The sequence below is a fragment of the Eptesicus fuscus genome, chromosome 6, assembly GCF_027574615.1.
Source record: "Eptesicus fuscus isolate TK198812 chromosome 6, DD_ASM_mEF_20220401, whole genome shotgun sequence".
Taxonomy (NCBI): Eukaryota; Metazoa; Chordata; class Mammalia; order Chiroptera; family Vespertilionidae; genus Eptesicus; species Eptesicus fuscus.
In genome coordinates, this window is record NC_072478.1 from 94041487 (window position 1) to 94060007 (window position 18521).

At 38.7% G+C, this 18521-nt stretch overlaps 1 protein-coding gene across 4 annotated transcripts; it reads left to right on the forward strand.

The window, feature by feature from the left end:
- The first annotated feature begins 1225 nt into the window (after positions 1-1225).
- UBLCP1 (ubiquitin like domain containing CTD phosphatase 1) lies at positions 1226-18138 on the forward strand. Of its 4 annotated transcripts, XM_008147664.3 has the most exons (11): positions 1232-1374; positions 3586-3783; positions 4698-4789; positions 5173-5258; positions 5342-5457; positions 6825-6923; positions 9432-9469; positions 9951-10049; positions 13829-13945; positions 15280-15407; positions 17004-18138. In XM_008147664.3, exons 2-11 carry the CDS (start codon positions 3630-3632, stop codon positions 17029-17031), a joined length of 957 nt encoding a protein of 318 aa, XP_008145886.1. In that variant the 5' UTR covers positions 1232-1374; positions 3586-3629; the 3' UTR covers positions 17032-18138. The 4 variants fall into 4 exon arrangements, with proteins under 4 accessions (XP_028010476.1, XP_054574082.1, XP_008145886.1 ...); XM_028154675.2 differs by lacking the exon at positions 15280-15407 and having other exon boundaries at positions 1226-1374; XM_054718107.1 differs by lacking the exon at positions 6825-6923 and having other exon boundaries at positions 1230-1374.
- The last annotated feature ends 383 nt before the right edge of the window (positions 18139-18521 follow it).

The following is an 18521-nucleotide window of genomic DNA, read 5'->3' on the forward strand; positions in this document are numbered from 1 at the left end:
TTAGCACGTGAACAAGGCAAAGAACAGATTGGGTTGAAAAAAACTGTAATTCATTCTAGGGTCCAGTCCATTGTCTTTTGATCATTTCTTTGGCTAGGTTGCTAATGCATGATTTTTGTACAAATTCTTTTAATTTGGGGCTTCCCCCCCCCCCCCCCCCCGTTTTTTAAAGGAAAGACGGCATATATTTTCTGAAAATATGCTTTTTTTTAAAAAAAAGCAGATATTCATGCATTATTAGTGCAATAAAAATTACCAAAAGAGAGCGGGAAGAGAACATAAAACTGTGTACATCTTAACTAGACCATTGTTAGGAAACAAAACTTGTCTCTTCGCTTCCCTTCCATAACAGCGCCGTCATGTAGAAGGCAAAATATAGGTAATTCTGGGACTGGTGCATACTTGGAGGCCAATATTACTTTCGAGTTTTCCCTTCCTTTTTCAAAACTAGGTTTTGTTTGGTACTATATACAACAACGTAGCAGGTTTTTTGTTTGTTTGTTTTCATTTACTAACAGCAGGTAATGCACGCTGGGAGTTCGCTGTATGGACCAGATAGGGACCGCTCTGAATTTCCGTTAAAATCTGGATCTCTCTCGTCAGGGTTTGTCATTGGCTCTCCTCGCTTTCAGAGGGAATGGAGGTGGGAATGGGCGGATGGTGATGCCATTTGACACAATGTTATAAAAATCTCCAGGGCAGCTCTTCCATTCAGATTTGCTTCCTCCGTTCTCTGAGTCACTTAGGCCTGCCCCTTCCTTTTCCTAACAATCTTCTCTCCCCTCTCGACCCCCTCCACCCCCGTTCTGGACTGCGGAAAATGGGGAGACTTCTAAGCTGAAATGTCTTGTGTTGTTGGCTCCCGGTGCCAAGGAGGGATCTCAAGTCTTCAGTCCTCAAAGGCCACCTTTCAGGCCTCATTCGGAACATGGGCACTAGTCCCGAGTTCCACGAAGAACTCCGCACACCTGGGCAAGCCGCGCGCCGCCCACGGCCCACTCAGACTCGGCGAAACAACACCCGAGACCTCACACACGCCCGAAAACACCCTCCTAGCGCGGACCCTACTAACTGGCGCATGCGCGGCACAGGCGAAGGCCGTCAGCCATCCAGAGGTCCTAGCATCGGCTCAGTGGTCCGTCTCGGAAAGGCCTGGCTCCACCGTCAACAGGAGGAAATCCTGGCGGCAGCTACCCGGCATTACTACCCGCAGAAAAACAGGGAAAACCGCGGTCCCGTCTCCAGCGCGTTTCCGGTTTAAATCTAACTTCCGGTTCGTCAGCCGGTTCCTGTCTCTGCCTTTCACTTCCGGTGCCTTCTGTTGCGCTGCGGCAGGTTCCTGCGTCCGCTGCCGACGGCCCCACCGCTCTCCAGGTGAGGGACTCCGGGCACCCCGGCGTGCTGCCCACCGAGATGCCGTGGGCTGGGCCACCGCACCTTTGCCGTCCTGGGGACCCCAATGCCGCCGGCCGCGGCGGGCTGGGGGCTGCCGGTGGGCGCCCTGGACCGTGCTTCCCCTGGTCTGGCGCCCAGGCCTCCGGCCCTGGGCCGCGGCGGGTCGCCGGGGCCGCCGCCCTCCCTTCCGGCCTCCTCGCCCAGGGTTAGGGCTTCCCGCGCCGCGGCGGACTTTGCGTCCCCAAACTTCATTCCTTCCTCTTCTGGGGTTTGAGCATCTCTCCCCCTCACTGTCCCTATAGACACCCGGCCCTCTTGGACTTAGGGCTCTCTGCCTGCTTTCTAGGCGATTCCATACCTGTCCCTTCCCACAGCGCTCGGCTCTGCACTGCCTCTCGGTTGCTGCTGTGGTGCTGCCCTGGCTGGGAGTTGAAAGTAGCACTACTTTCTATACCGTTTACTAGGCTTGTTAACATCCCCCAAGTCCCCAAGATGTTACCTTTTGCTGCTGTTACTTTCCAGTTCACGCCTTTGCAAAATACTTTTAGGCAAGTTGTTTTACTTCTTTGAGTTTTCTAGTCTGTATAGTCATATTAAAACTATTTCAATTGGATTCATTTGACTTTTTATTGAGGGTCATAACATTTATGAGAGCAGATTCTCTCTAAAATGAAGAGCATTGCTCTAAAGTAACACACTTTATTTAAATTCCTTAGTAGAGCAGGCTGTAAACATAAGAGTAAATTAAGTGAGTTTGTGGTGTTCTCTTTTACCAGACACATTGAAGACACTTTACACCTTACGGTTTTCAAATTATTTTTGCATATTAAGAATTTGCCTTCTTTCTTGCAGTTGGTTGTAATACATGAAGAGTACATTCAAAGGTTTCAATAAATAGGTGATAGCATTTGGAAATAGCAATACTTTGATATTAGAAAATCCAGTTCTCTGATGTATGTGGGGAGAACAAACTAATGAAAACTGGTAGACAGCTTTATGAGGGAGACCTACCTACATGCTGTCTTTGAGCATAGCAGCTGCTACCTCATCTTTGTGTGCTTATATATGCACCTCTGGATTTTGTGTTTGTTGATCTTTGATGTCTGTAGGTTCAGTTCAAGAGAGACAGTGGTGGTGTAGGGAAAAAACATGAAATTTAGTCAGAAGACCTGTTACCAGCTCTATACCCATGAACAGATTACTTAACCTCTCTGAACTCCCGTTTCCTTAATTGTAAAAGTGGGACAGTTCTTATCAAACAATCTTGTTAAACAAGATAGTCTCCATAAAAACTGTCCAATGTATTAAATATGAAACAAATAATGGCCATTTACTATTTAGCACAGTGCCTGGAACACTTGAGTTACACTTTTAAAAAAAATTGCCTTGCCAGTACTTATATAATGCTTACTTTGTGCAGGTACTGTATGACATAAATATGAACTAACTAAATCTTCATAAAAACCCTAAGATGTAAGTAGTATTATCATCTCTATTTTGCAGAAGAGGAAGCCTAGGCACTAAGATTCAAGTAACCTCCCATAGTCAAATAGTTAATAAGTGGAAGAGCTAGGACCTGAACACAGATAATCTGGCACTAGAGTTTGTGCTCTTAACGTCTCTCTGCTACCTCCCAAATGTTAAATGAACCTTGGTCCGTCATGGAGAAACTTGCCTATAGCATAAACCTGATCAAACAGAGAGGGAGGGATAGGTAGCTCATTGTTAATAACTTTCCAGGTGAACAGAGAGAATCCGATAGAATATGAGGAAGAAGTAACTCTAAGCCAAAAATTGAGAGGTTGGGGGAATTTTAACTTTGAGTCCTGGTAACCTTTGGCATTCTGGTAACATTACTGTAAGGAAGTTCTGCTTCTCTCTCACCAAGTTGTAAAATAGAACCCAACTTACAAAACTTAAAGCCTGGCCTGTGTGGTTCTCAGTGTTTGAGTGTCAACCTATGAACCAGGAGGTTCGGTTTTGATTTCTGGTCAGGGCACATTCCTGGTTGTGGGCTCAATTCCAGTGGGGTCGTGCAGGAGGGAGCCAATCAATGATTCTTTCTCATCACTGATGTTTCTCCCTCTGAAATCAAAATATATTAACAAACAAAAACGTAAAGTTACAGGTTTGGATACATCTTTGATATATTTATTTTAACTTGTGTATTTGTATATGCCTTTCTTCTAGGTGTATTTTTCCGAACAAAAGTTGCCTCAACATATGTTTTAAGGATGGCTCTCCCTATCATCGTAAAATGGGGTGGGCAGGAATATTCAGTGACCACACTTTCAGAAGATGATACTGTGCTGGATCTCAAACAGTTTCTCAAGACCCTTACAGGAGTGCTACCAGAACGACAGAAATTACTTGGACTTAAAGTTAAAGGTAATTCTCTCCTCATGTCAGATTTTTTTGCATTGATATGAATTTTTATATTAGTTATTATCCTCTTCAATAAGTCCCTTTGGAAGATTTATTTGATAGGGCTATTCCTAAAATTTTTATGTGATATAAGGAAGACTATTAAATATTACTTGAGAATACCACCAGGATTAAGATCAATGGACACAGACACCAGGGGGGTGAGGGCATGAGTGTGGGGAGTGGGGTGGAGGGTGGGAGCAATGGGGGGGGGGGAGTAAGGACACATATGTAATACCTTAATAAAGAAAAAAAATATATAAAAGATTACTTTTGATTCCTTTGATGGTGTTTTCATGTTAAATATTTGTCACACAAGTCCCAGGTAAAACTGTAAGTTTTGACATTTGCCCTTTAGCACAACCTTTTCATAATAGCTTGGGCCTTGTACTCTCTCCAAATTATCTTTTCTGATTTGAAAGTAATGATGATTTAAAATAATGATTAGCAATTATATGTGTTGTTTATATCCAGTCTAAAAGGGATGTTCATGTTGTCTATGTTTGTCATATCATTGAAAGGTGTTTTGAGTAGCATTAAATCTATAGTGAGTGATCTTAGGTGTGCAATTTTCAAGACTTTTTGGAAAACACTTATCTTCATCTTTTAACAATAAAACCACTAATTTATTTTGTTTAGTGAGTTGAGTAAGGATGTTCCTTAAGACAGAGTTGGGGAAAAATCAAACCTTGTATTAGTTGGTACTTCTTAGAGTGTTAGAAATTCCGAATTCAGCAGTAATAGTTTGTTAATTTAAGGGGAAAAAATACTGCTGTGGGATCTGTACTGAACCTATTATTGTTAGGGTTTTGTATAATAGGATAGTGAAACCAGCACCTGAACTTTAGTGAGAAAACAGTCATTTGCTTGTATTGTAGGCAAACCTGCAGAAAATGATGTTAAGCTTGGAGCTCTCAAACTGAAACCAAATACTAAAATCATGATGATGGGAACTCGTGAGGAGAGCTTGGTAAATGTTTACTTTTGTTACCATTTGTCCCTGTGAAGATAATATGATTTATATTGCACTTCTGTATCACAGTTTAAATTGTAAAATTGTCAGTTTAGTAGTAACTGAAAAATAACTGCACGGTGAATGTGGTATTAACTCCACAGAAAAATACTGGGGAACTTGTTAGTATATGGATAGCTTGTAAGTTTAGTAGTACAAATGGTCAAATTTAACATGGCAGATCTGCCCAGTGAATGTCTTAACAAATTATAAAATGAAAAATTTCCCACAGTGTGTGCTTGAAAAACTCATGAACTCAATCTCTCATTTGCGTTTTATACTATGTATGTATTTATGTGTTAAAGATAACATGGTAAAAGAAAACATTTTCATCTTAATAGGAAGATGTCTTAGGTCCACCTCCTGACAACGATGATGTTGTCAATGACTTTGATATTGAAGATGAAGTAGTTGAAGTAGAAAATAGGTAAGTGCTTTTCACTACCAAAGAAAATTGGTTGTAATATGAGAAAAAAATGAATGTTTCATCTGATTTTATTTTTCCATTAGGGAAGAAAACCTACTGAAAATTTCTCGCAGAGTGAAAGAATACAAAGTGGAAATTTTGAATCCACCCAGGGAAGGGAAAAAGCTTTTGGTACTAGACGTTGATTATACGTTATTTGGTAAGTCGGCTAAAATTGTGTTTCATCTTCTGTTATCCACAACAATTTTTCCTTTTATTTATTTTTTCCTTGCAATATGAAATATTTGAAAGTTTCTCTTATTACAAAAGAAAATCACTCATTGTAGAAAACACATATAAGAATTAAAAGAAGTGATCTATAATCCTGAGACCCAAAGATGACCACTCTTATAGTTTTGTGTATCTTCAAGGTGTGTTTGTATGTATATTTTTATTAATTTTGCTTAATGATATATTGAGTATTTTCTCATTTAATATTTATTGTGAATGAAATATATATATTTTTTGTTACACAGAATTCTAGTTTTTTGGTGTATCATAGGTTACCAAATGATTAACATTTAAATTTTTCTGAGGATTTTTTAAAAAGCATTTTTGATATTAACCCTGGTTTTCTGTTTAATTATATTCAGGGCCGATTTTTGAATTTAAAATTTAAATTATGTTCAGGGCCGATTCTTTAAAATTAGAAAGATGTTCATTTCCCCCTCTAATATTGTCAAGAAATGATTAGTTTACTCCTGATATTAGAAAGAATTTACTTACCACTATCCTAAACTTGAAGTACATGATATAAGTTAAAGAACATTTATTTTAAAATTTGATTATAAGTTAATTGGACCTGTTGTTTGGTGAAATGTGATTATATCTGGAAGGTGAATGATTCAAAGTGAGAATAAGTACCCGAGTTTGTTTTACATGTTGTAAAGTAACATCTACACTTGAGAGACTAGATGACAAAAAAAAATTCTATACTTTACTATATAAGCTCGAGTTCTGGCTATTGCTCTTCTTCACAAATTAAATAGAATTGACAAATTAAAATTGGATCACAAAGATATTGAATTGTGTGCTTTGGAGTCACCTCTTTATCAGCCAATGTATGTCAGTCTGAAGTAGCTTATGTTTGAGTGTTCATATTACACTAGAGATCCGGTGCACAGACTCGTGCATCTGTGGGGTCACTCGGCCTGGCCTGCAGGGATCAGAACGAAACCGGTTCTCCAACATTGCCCAAGGGGTCCCAGATTGTGAGAGGGTGGTTCTCAGGTGATGCACCCCAGAATCAGGCTCCTTTCTCTCTGGTTCCGGGTGCATCACCTGAGAACCTCAGGTGCCAAGTCAATGCAGCTTGGCAGCTCCTGCGTTGTGTGTCTGCCCCCTGGTGGTCAATGTGCGTCATAGCTACCGGTCAGAGTGTCTGCCCCCTGTTGGTCATTGTGTGTCATAGGTATGGGTCTGATGGTCGCTTCGGCTTTTATATATATAGATTTCCTAAGTTTAATTGATATTAGGTACTTATCCACATAATAAACTAATAATCATCTATGACTGATTTTCTTTTAGACCATAGGTCTTGTGCAGAGACTGGGGTAGAATTAATGCGGCCATATCTTCATGAATTCCTAACATCTGCATATGAGGATTATGACATTGTTATTTGGTGTAAGCTATATATACACATATATATATATATATGTTTTGTTTGTTTGTTTAGCTTTCCATGGAAATAAGGTTGTTCCTTATATTCTGCTTTATAAAGTGTCACTTAAAATGACCTATGTTTAAATATGATACATTTTTCATTTGATTTAGCAAATTTTTAATAATCATGTTTGACTTTCTTGCATCACATAGTTGCCAAGTACTGCTGAAATAGTTAAATATAGGAAGAGAGTGGATTTTGGTGTCAGATAAAAATGGCCTTATTTTCATAAGATTCCCCCCACCCCCTTGATTAGGAACTTTTCTTTCTGATCTTTACTGTAGAATCTTTGATGCTTCAGGATATTGTTGCTTTCTTTCTTCATCACTCTAGTTTCAAAATACTTGGAGAAATATATGTATTTTAAAAATCATAGTGATGTGGTTCTTCAGAAATAAAGAAAGGCAATGTGAACTTACTTAAGGAAAATGAATGAATGGACTAAAGCGGTATAACAAATTGTGGTCTATGGACCATTCCAGGAACTTACAGGTTTGTGATAAGATAAAGGTAATGAGTTTGCTTTGAAAAGTAAATTTACTACATTATTGAGCACACTGTTTATTTCAATTGACAATTTTTTTTTGTGGCAAGACTTTCTTGATAAGGGAAGCAGTGTATTAATTTACATCTCACCTTCCCACAAACATGTAAAGTTGCCTCTGGCAATGTCATAAGCACAGAGGACCTATCCTGATTGTGAATGAAATAAAATCTAATCAATTAAAGATACTACATTTAATTTTACTAGGTTTTTGATGAGAGGCCACATAATTGTATTTCAGTCTGTAAATTTCCTTTGTACTTTTCCTTGTAATCTGCAACTCTCCATTGTTCAGTGGTAATACAGGTTCACAGCCATTAAAATTAAATACTGAAATACATTTTCTGGTTTGTAAGACACAGAAGAAAGCTAAATAGAGTAGGGTTTGAATTCTGGCTCTGTCTTTACTATATGATACTGGGTAGGTCAGTTAATCTATCTGAGCCTTAGTTTTCTCATCTGAGAAATGAAGATAAATAAGCCTATATTACAGAGTACTTGTAAAAAAAATATCGGTATATTACCTAATACTATGGCACTTAGTATATAATGATTACTTAGTAATTAGAAACCCTTTTCATTAGTTGTGAATCTTTTTCTCATCTAAAAATTAGAAACCTGAAATATATACTGAATTAAAAATTATTTTTTTCTCTCATGATTGTTGTCATTGTATATACACCAGTCTCTAAAATTTTAGTTCAGCTGGCCAGTTTTGCATGGAAGGTGATTCTTTTGGTGGTTGTGTGTGTGTGCTAAAGATACTTGTTTTGAGAACACCTCTCTGTACCTCTATTGCCCTAAAACAATACACATATTTAAATAATTGAATTTCTTTTTCCCTTTATAAACATTTTGCTTGGTAATACCTATTTGGGTTAGTCCAGTAACTTGAGACCAGGAGGGTACATAAAGATGAGGGCTTAATATTTTAATATCATTGATCTTAAAAACTGGCAATAAACAGATAGGTAACATAGATCAGTTTATGAATATAGTTGTCTCAGACTCTCTGTTAAAAGTTGTTAGACTCAATGAGCATTGAGTTTGGTGAGCCTAGTAAAATTCATTGAACCTGTCTAATCTTTTCTAAACTTTTTAGAAAAATTTATTTGTTATTGATTTCAAAGAGGAAAGGAAAAGGAGAGAGAGGTAGCAACATCAGTGATGAGAGAGAAAAATTGATCGGCTGCCTCTTGCATGCCCCCCACTGGGGATTGAGCCCACAACCCGGGCATGAGCCCTGACTGGTTCATAGGTTGACGCTCAACTACTCTACTGAGCCACTGAGGCCAGGCTGATGTTAACTTTTGTCATATCATATTAATCTGCTTACATTGGCGTATATACTTGTGCATTGCCTGGATAGAAAAAAATGGGCATCCAGACAGCCTAAACTAAAGTTTGGAACTGATAGAGAATAGTATTAGGCTATTTTTAAAGAGAATTTAAGTCTTGACTTACACATTTCCTAGGTTCACAGTTCTTTTGAGCATTGGTTACCTGTATCTTTTAGATCAGGGGTGGGGAACCTTTTTCTGCCAAGGGCCATTTGGATATTTATAACATCATTAATGAGCCATACAAAATTACCAACTTAAAAATTAGCCTGCTATATTTGGGTTAAACATTTAATTAACTCACCCTAATGCCTTGGCAGGGCTAGACCAAATGATTTCGTAGGTGTTATATGGCCGTGGGCCGGACATTCCCCACTCCTGTTATGTAAAAGTAGTTGTTTAAGTTTTATTCTGTCTTAAAGACACACACTGAGTTTATTATTATAAATACCTAAAGGAAAATCACCACAAATATGTAATTGATTAAACTTTTAGTCTTGCTTAGAAAACTAATTTATACAGAAGAAAGGTTTTTTAAAATGAAATTCATGCTTTTCATGTGTCTTGTATTCCTCATGTTTTAGCTGCAACAAATATGAAGTGGATTGAAGCTAAAATGAAAGTAAGTATCAAAAAATCCATTTAAGAATGTCTTGAAACTATAATTGTCTTAATTTCATTCTCACTGGAGGACATTTAGTGGATAAACAGTACAGGAGTTAGAAGTGTGTTTAGTCTGATGGTGGATTATATTAAATTAAATACCTATGTCTTTTTCAAGAAGTACAGTGGAGCTCTCCTTTCTCTTCCCTCCCAATTTATTATAATGCTTTGTTTTCCTCTTTTTGTTCTGGTGTGATACTTAAAGGAGTGATGCTCTTTTAAAATAATGAATTGGGAAGTAATCTGTCTCTAGTTTCTTTCTTTGGACTGCTATTTATTGACTTAGCTAAGTGAAACTAAAATACTTGCCAGTTCTTAAGTAAGAGGTGGTGGCCAGGAGGGTAGAAAGTTGGCATTATGGGAAGTTGTAGCTAGAATATTCAGAAAACCTGGAATTTCCACATTATTATATTTTAATCATGAGTATTGTGTATTTCTAGGAGCTGGGAGTGAGCACAAATGCAAATTATAAGATTACCTTCATGTTGGACAGTGCTGCTATGATAACAGTGCATACGCCAAGGAGAGGATTAATAGATGTAAGAAATCATTTTACTTTTATTTAAAGACTTGTTTCTTTTTTAATGTACTTTTATATTTATACTAGTAGCCCATTTGCAGGAAAATCCTGCAAGCGGCTGTTGCGGCCGCGTGCGTGTGCTGCTGCTGCCGCCGCTGCCTTTACGGCCACTGCGCCTGCACCCGCTCGCCACTTCCACCCCGCTCCAACCCCGCCAGGGCTTTCCCTCTGGCAGCCACCTTGTTTTCCGCTTTTCCTCCCTCTTCCTTCTAAGTTGTCTTCAGTCTTCACTCCTCCCTCTCTCAGCGTATGCAAATTAACCGCCATCTTTGTTGGGTAATTTGCATACTCGCCCTGATTGGCTGGTGGGTGTGGCTTTGGTAGGTGGGCGTAGCGGGGGTGCGGTCAATTTGCATATTACTATTTTATTAGGTAGGATTGCTGGAATAAATACATAAAGAGTTTAGACACATCTGAGTGGATAGTAAAGTATCAGTTGAGTTTAGACTTAGGAAGATGAATTTAAGGTTAATAGATTTGAATTTTAATTATAAAATTAAGGGTTTTGATGCAGGAAAGGTCATGGATAATTGTCCCATGATGATGGCAGCATAGTGTTGCTAAAGACAGAGTGTGAGAAAAAATACTGACATCAAGGGAGATACTAGAAACAAACCAAAACAGACTTACCGTGCCCTATGTGAAACTGATAAATTGGGGTAATGTCTGTGAAGCCCCAGAGAAGAGCAACAACAGCCATTAGAGAAAAGCCCATGTTTGGGAACCAACTGGTGGCTTGACGTAACTACAAAATGACAACACTATTTAAGAGGATGTAGGATTCCTAACCCTGGGTGTCATAAAGCTCTTTTCATATTTCTTAAGACTTTGTTAACCAAGAAAATCAAGAATCTGGCTTATTGTGACAGCTCATGTATATTTGTCTTCAAATATTTGAGGGGTTTATACAAATTGAGGCAAGTAAAGTTTTAGTAAAATTAAGAAAAATATATCCTAATATATAAAAAGCCAGGGGCCGTCATGACTGAAACAACTGGATGGACGACCGAACACAGGCTGCGTGGGGCGACAAGGCTGGCAGGGGGGTTAGTGAGGGATGACCAAGTGACTGAACAGCAGGCTGCGTGGGGCAACCAGGCCGCCGGGGGGTGGGGGGTGGTTGGTGAGGGACGACCAAACAACTGCACAGCAGGCTGAGTGGGGTGACCAGGCTGGCAGGGGGTTAGTGAGGGATGACCAAACCACTGAACAGCGGGCTGGGTGGGGTGACCAGGCCAGCAGGGGGAGCAGTTGGGGGTGACCAGGCTGGTGGGGGAGGCAGTTGAGGGCGACCAGGCCAGCAGGCAGAGGCGGTTAGGGGTGATCAGACTGGCAGCGGGGCAGGTGAGCAGTTAGGAGCCAGCGGCCCTGGATTGTGAGAAGGATGTCCCAGATTGGAGAGACGGATGCAGGTTGGGCTGAGGGGAACACACCCCCCCCCCTCCAGTGCACCAATTTCGTGCACCAGACCTCTAGTGTATATGTATTATTAATCCTCACCTGAGGATATTTTTCCATTGATTTTTAGAGAGAGAGAGAGAAAAATCAATGTGAGAGACACATTGATTGGTTGTCTCCCACACCATATGAGCCCCGATAGGGCCAGGGATCAAACCGGCAACCCAGGTATGCGTCCTTGACCAGGAATTGAATCATGACCATTTGGTCTGCAAGCCAGCACTCTTAACCACTGAGAAAAACTGGCCTGGGCAAAATTAAAATATTGTAATAATATTCTTTGCTGTAGCTAGGGCACTAAGAAGAAAATAGGCTTCTTACATTAAAGGATGAAAGAGAAAAAGAAAACAACTTTTTTTTTTTTTTTTAATTCTCACCTGAGGATATGTTTAATGATTTGGAAGAGAGTGAGAGAGAAAAGTTGATGTGAGAGACACATTGATCAGTTGCCTCCAGTACACGCCCCAACCGGGGATCAATCCTGCAACCTACGTACGTGCCCTGATCTGGAATTGAATCCACAATCATTTGGTGCACAGGACAACGCTCCAACAACTAAGCCACTGGCCAGGGCAAAACTTAACATTTTAAAATTTCAACCATCGTCACCATTTACTTACTACTATTTAATGTCAGGGTTACTGTTATGATATAATCTCATCTATATATATAAAAGCCTGAGCAACCGAACAATAGAACGACCAGTTGGCCAGTTGCAATAACTTGCACGCACTGACCACCAGAGTGCAAACACTCAATGCAGGAGCTACCCCATGGTGGTCAGTGCGCTCCCACAGCCAACCTCCTGTGGTCCCTCCCCCTGGCCGACTGGCCCAGATCAGCCCTGATCAGGACTGGGCGAGTCGGCCCTGATTGTCCCCGATCGCTGGCCAGGCCAAGGGACCCCACCCGTGCACAAATTCATGCACCGGGCCTCTTCTATTATTATAAAGGAGACCCTTGCCTTCATGAAAATGTACTTTTGCCACTAAAAATTAATTTATTTTAAAAATATTTTTTCTAAATGTATAAAATACATTCACATGATTCAAAATAAAATGTACAGCCGAAACCGGTTTGGCTCAGTGGATAGAGCGTTGGCCTGCGGACTCAAGGGTCCCAGGTTCGATTCCGGTCGAGGGCATGTGCCTTGGTTGCGGGCACATCCCCAGTAGGGAGTGTGCAGGAGGCAGCTGATCGATGTTTCTCTCTCATCGATGTTTCTGACTCTCTATCCCTCTCTCTTCCTCTCTGTAAAAAATCAATAAAATATTAAAAAAAAAAAGTAAAAACATCTAAAAAAAAAAAAATAAAATAAAATGTACATAAGAGAAGTCTTCCTCCCACTTGGGCCCGCCCTCTCCTTAACGCTCCTTCCCATGGGAAATCACTTATTCTTGAGTGGTCTTACAGACCTAATGCAAGTACCAACAGATATGAATGTATAAGGAATTAATCTTTTTGAAGGCTCATTTTAAGAATTCAGAAATAAAAGCAAGGACTTACAAATTATTGTGCTTTTGAAGTTAAGCAATCAAATGCCCTAGAAATTATGCACCTGTGCCACTGAATTAAAGACAAGTAAGTTTTTCTGTAATATTTAAATTCTGTATGAAAATATTTAAATTCTGTATTAAAAGATCCAGGTACATTGTCCATCACTAAGGTCTTCTAGTTCTGAGGGGTAGTATTAGCCCTGGAAGTCATATGTCTGCTTAGCAGACATCTAAACCATTACTTTAGGTTCTTTCTTTTTTTTTTAATATATTGATTTTTTTACAGAGAGTAAGGGAGAGGGATACAGAGTCAGAAACATCGATGAGAGAGAAACATCGATCTGCTGCCCCCTGCACATCCCCCACTGGGGATGTGCTCGCAACCAAGGCATGTGTGCTTGACCAGAATCGAACCTGGGACCCCCAGTCCATAGGCCGACGCTTTATCCATTGAGCCAAACCAGCTAGGGCACTTTAGGTTCTTTTTAAATTAAACTATTATTCTTTCTTTGACCCCAAATCTTCATGTTGAAATTATGGGAAGTCTTATAATGGGGTTTAGTTCAGTTCAGTATGAACCGATCTTTCAGAAGTTAACATTTCGAGATACATCCTGCTTTCAGGTGTGTTGTATCTCAGTCTGGTCTGGTCACACAGCCAGCTGTGCCTGCCTTACAGAGGAACACCTGGTGTAGTTCTGCAGGGCATTTTATGTTGTTGCTGCTTTTTAAGAAAGGGTGAACAATTGATAAAATTTGAGTTAAATCTAAACTTTTATTCTAAGGTAAAGCCTCTTGGCGTTATATGGGGGAAGTTTTCAGAGTTTTACAGCAAAAAGAACACCATTATGTTTGATGACATAGGAAGAAATTTTCTAATGAACCCACAAAATGGACTAAAGGTAAGACAAATTTTACTTGCTATGCTCACATTACCTGGAATATGTGGTAGCACTTTAATACTGTTGAATTTCATAAATTTTTGGAAGTACTCTATCATTATGGTCATGCAAGAAAAGCTTAATTGTTTAGAAAAATTTATATAAAATTGAACATTGTCTCCTTGGTTAGCCAACTCATTCACGTGTTTTATTTTTAGTTAAATTTGGGGGGAGCAACATGAGCTTATTGACCATTGACTTTTAGCATCAAAAGTGAAAGCATCAGCCCTGGCCAGTTCGGCTCAGTGGGTAGAGCATCGACCTGGGGACTGAAGGGTCCCAGGTTCAGTTCCGATCAAGGGCACGTACCTTTGTTGCAGGCTTCTCCCTGGCCTGGGACCTGGTTGGGGTTCGTGCAGGAGGTGACCAATTGATGTGTTCTCTCACATCGATGTTTCTTTCTGTCTTTTCCTTTCTCTTCCACTCTCCTTAAAAAAAATCAGTGGAAAAATATCCTCAGGTGAGGATTAAAAAAAAAGTGAAAGCATCAGACATTTTATTAATAAGGGATGCAAATCTTGGAATTTCTTATATTCTAGTTATCTGGGAAGCTGGCAGTAAGGGTCTTTTTCAAAATATATTTTGATTGATATCAGAGAGGAAGGGAGAAGGAGAGAAAGTCAGAAACATCAATGATGAACCACCGATTGGCCACCTCCCACACACCCCACACTAGGGATGGAGCCCGCAACCCTGGGCATGTGCCCCGACCTGGAATTAAACTGTGACTTCCTGGTTCATAGGTCAATGCTCAATCTCTGAGCCATGCTCAGTGTTTTTGTTTTGTTTTGTTTTGTTTTTAATTAGAGACAAAACAGGTTATAAAAATGTATGCTTTCCTAGCTATATAAAAGTTTCATAGAAAAATGTTGAAATGAAAGTCATCAATGTTAAAATTTGTCTCACTTGTTAGATAAAGCTTGTATTTGGGTTAACTTTTTATGAATGAAGTGATATGAATGAAATTATTAAATTAGTAAGAAGGGGAAAAGTCTAAGCAGTTATGCAAAGAAGAGACACCATATAGGATTCAAGTGCTATAAGAAAGCCAGTGTTTCAGGTCCAGACTGAAAAGATAACAAGGTAAAATTAGGTGGAAGAGCTCTTAACTTGTATTATAAACATTATACCATGACTATCTGTTTGTTAAACTGAGGTAATATAAAAGTAATTTTTAATATTGACATCCTTGTTGATATTTTAATTTCATTAACTCTAAATGATAGATGAGTGTAAATTTGGACCAGTTTCCATAGTGTAATGTGAAATACTGGGTAATGTTTGTTTTCTGATAGATAAGGCCTTTTATGAAAGCTCACCTAAATCGAGATAAAGACAAAGAACTTTTAAAATTAACTCAGTACCTCAAGGAAATAGCAAAATTAGATGACTTTTTGGACCTAAATCACAAATATTGGGAAAGGTAAGTGCTAATTGTTTGTTAATTTTCTCTTTCCATTAATGAATGAAAATATTGGTGACTCTGATTTTACACATAACTCTTAATTTTTATTTTACAATGGGTAAATCTAAGAATATTTTCTAATCCCATGACCTCTCCCCTAAGAGTATTTTTCCCTTTTGTCTTAACCTCTAACTAGTCAATAAACCCACATCTTAAGATCTCTAGTACTTCTAATAGAGAGGAATTGAGTCTGGTACATGTTTGTGATGCTACCTGTAAATTATTTTGTGACATGAGGTAGGTCACTTTATTATGAATCACTTGGGCTTGTAATCTCTGTCTGATATTGTAAAATAATGTCTGCATAAAATACTCTAAAAATTTATCTACAAATAACCTGTGTATCAGAAATGTTAGTGAACTTTATTCCACTAGAAAAACAAATTGTAGATGATATAACTAAATGGTAGGTATAAATGCCACAATGCCAGGAAGTGAGCAAGTTTTACACCATCTAAACTTGTCTAGGTGTTATGGTTTTAAGAACTCTTTCCTCATTCCCCATTACCACCGAGTATGGTAACTTATAAATGGGATAGAGATATGAAACTTTTTATTTATTTATTTTAACATATTTTATTGATTTCAGAAAGGAAGGGAGAGGGAGAGAGAGAGAGAGAAACATCAATGATGAGAGAGAATCATTGATCGGCTGCCTCCTGCATGCCCCCTACTGGGGATCGAGCCCGCAACCGAGGCATGTGCCCTTGACCAGAATCGAACCCGGGACCCTGGCCAATACTCTGTCCACTGAGCCAAACCAGCTAGGGCGAGATATGAAACTTTTAATTTATTGGTAGATTCCTATAACATTACATGAAGGAAAGTTTGTTTGATTAGTAAATTAATGTATTTGCATCTTTACCCTCTTAATCAGAGTCCCTTAGCAGCTTTGGCCCACTATCTTTGTGTAAGAAAAATAAGATTTTTAAATGGAGTTTGAGGTTTTGGGGAGGAGAAATTACAATATTAATTATAGGTAAGGCAGTATAGAGTAATTGAGGGCCTTATTTTAAATCTGAGCTCTGCTACTTTCTGGCTGTGTGAACTTGGGGGAATTGCTTAACCTCTTTGTTTCTGTAAAATAGGAATAAGTTCTAATAGAAAACTTTTCATAGAGCTGTTGTGAGGACCAAATGAACATAGAGTATGTGTTTAGAATAGTGCTTGGCACATAGTCCAAACTGTTGGTGATTATTAACAGTTATTACTCATCTTTAAAAGTTTTGGTACTGCCCTCACCGGTTTGGCTCAGTGGATAGAACATCAGCCTGTGGACTGAAAGGTCCCAGGTTCGATTCCGGTCAAGGGCATGTACCTGGGTTGCAGGCACATCCCCAAAAGGAGTTGTACAGGAGGCAGCTGATCGATGTTTCTTTCTCATCGATGTTTCTAACTCTCTATCCCTCTCCCTTCCTCTCTGTAAAAAAATCAATACAATGTATTTTAAAAAAAGTTTTGGTACTAAAACAAACTATTTTCCTTTGGGGAGAGAGTTAGATTGTTACTGTGCGTTTAGCATGGTACAGCTTAGACATCTTTTATTTCTTGCAGATATCTCTCAAAGAAGCAAGGACAGTAGTTCCAAGTTATGCTGGCAGTTATTGAAGATACTTGAGATCCACGAACTCTTGCTTTTATGCTAGAAATCATTATAATAGTGCTGGACACTGAAGCAAATACCAGACTGCTTATACTTATACTTGGTCTTCCAGTTTTTTGTAAATTTAATTTTATATTTTTTGAAGATCACAGCAATATGCTAAAAATTTTATCTCTTTTCCCCCTATGTGAATATATTGTTACTCTTGAAAAAAGACTTTCTCCAGGTTTGAGTACTGAGGTGTGTCCCCCACCCCCCACTCACACAAAAAAAGTGGACAGAAATGTATACTCAACGATATTGAGATTTTGGAAACAAGTTATGTTTTACGTTCCTGCCTTATTTGTGTTGTTGTTGAACTAAATCTAAGACCAATTCCATCTTGAAACTACTGCTTTTCCTTTTAAAACAAACAACACACACACACACACACACACACACACACACACACACGTATTTTCAATAAGGAACCTAGTTTGGTATGCTTAAAAGCACCAAATTTTAAAATATTTCTTTTGTCATAGACACAGTTTCTCTTCTTATCCACTATTGACATCTCTAAATTGTGAGCTGTCTGGTTGTATGTGTGTCAGTGTTTGAGTAAAACTGGAAAATGTCAGCTGCAATACCGATATGTCATGGTATGAATAATAGAAAACATAAGATTGAAGAAGAAAACTAAGGAACAAGAATGTTTCTTTTTGGTGGCTAAGTAAAAACATTTCAGCCTAAAACCATTGTCATAAAAGCAGAGGCAATACATTTTAAAATGGGACATATCACTGATTCAGCCCTAAAAAGCATGAACAAAAGTGTTTGTTCTGTTCTAGCTATATCTTGTCTAAGTGCAACACTGTTTCAGTGAAAATATCTAGCCATAAGCTTAAAAAAAATTGAAATGCTTAAGCCTGCAAATATGTAATGTGACCACTGTTTTGTGTTGACAGTATTGGTTTATACAGTTCTTGTATTTGAAAGGAATCTGATCCTTTCAAATGAACCTGGTGTATATTGTTCTTACGGGACTATTTCAGTGGTGTAAATAATAAATACCTTTTCTTAAAACACTGGTTGTCTGCTCTGTTATCCCAAATACTTTGTAATCACAAAACAAACATTAGGTCTAGGCAAGGACCTCTTGAAAAAATTAAATGTGTGTGGTTTTACAAGGGTGTATTTCACTATTCATGCATTCAGAATTAGTTTTTAACAACTACTTAGATATATTAAATTACTTAATTCTAATAAGTACCATGTTTTCAAAAAAGATAAGCAATTTTTTTTTCTCAAATAAACTTTAATTACACAAATGATTATTTTTGCTAAACCCAGTCCTTTTTCTCCTCTACAGGCATTCAGTTGCATCACCATCATAATAGAATAAGATGGTGCCCCAGGGTCAAACAGAAATACATATTTCACATACATGATCATCCCACCAGGTTTCCCCTCAACTCCTAATACCTCTT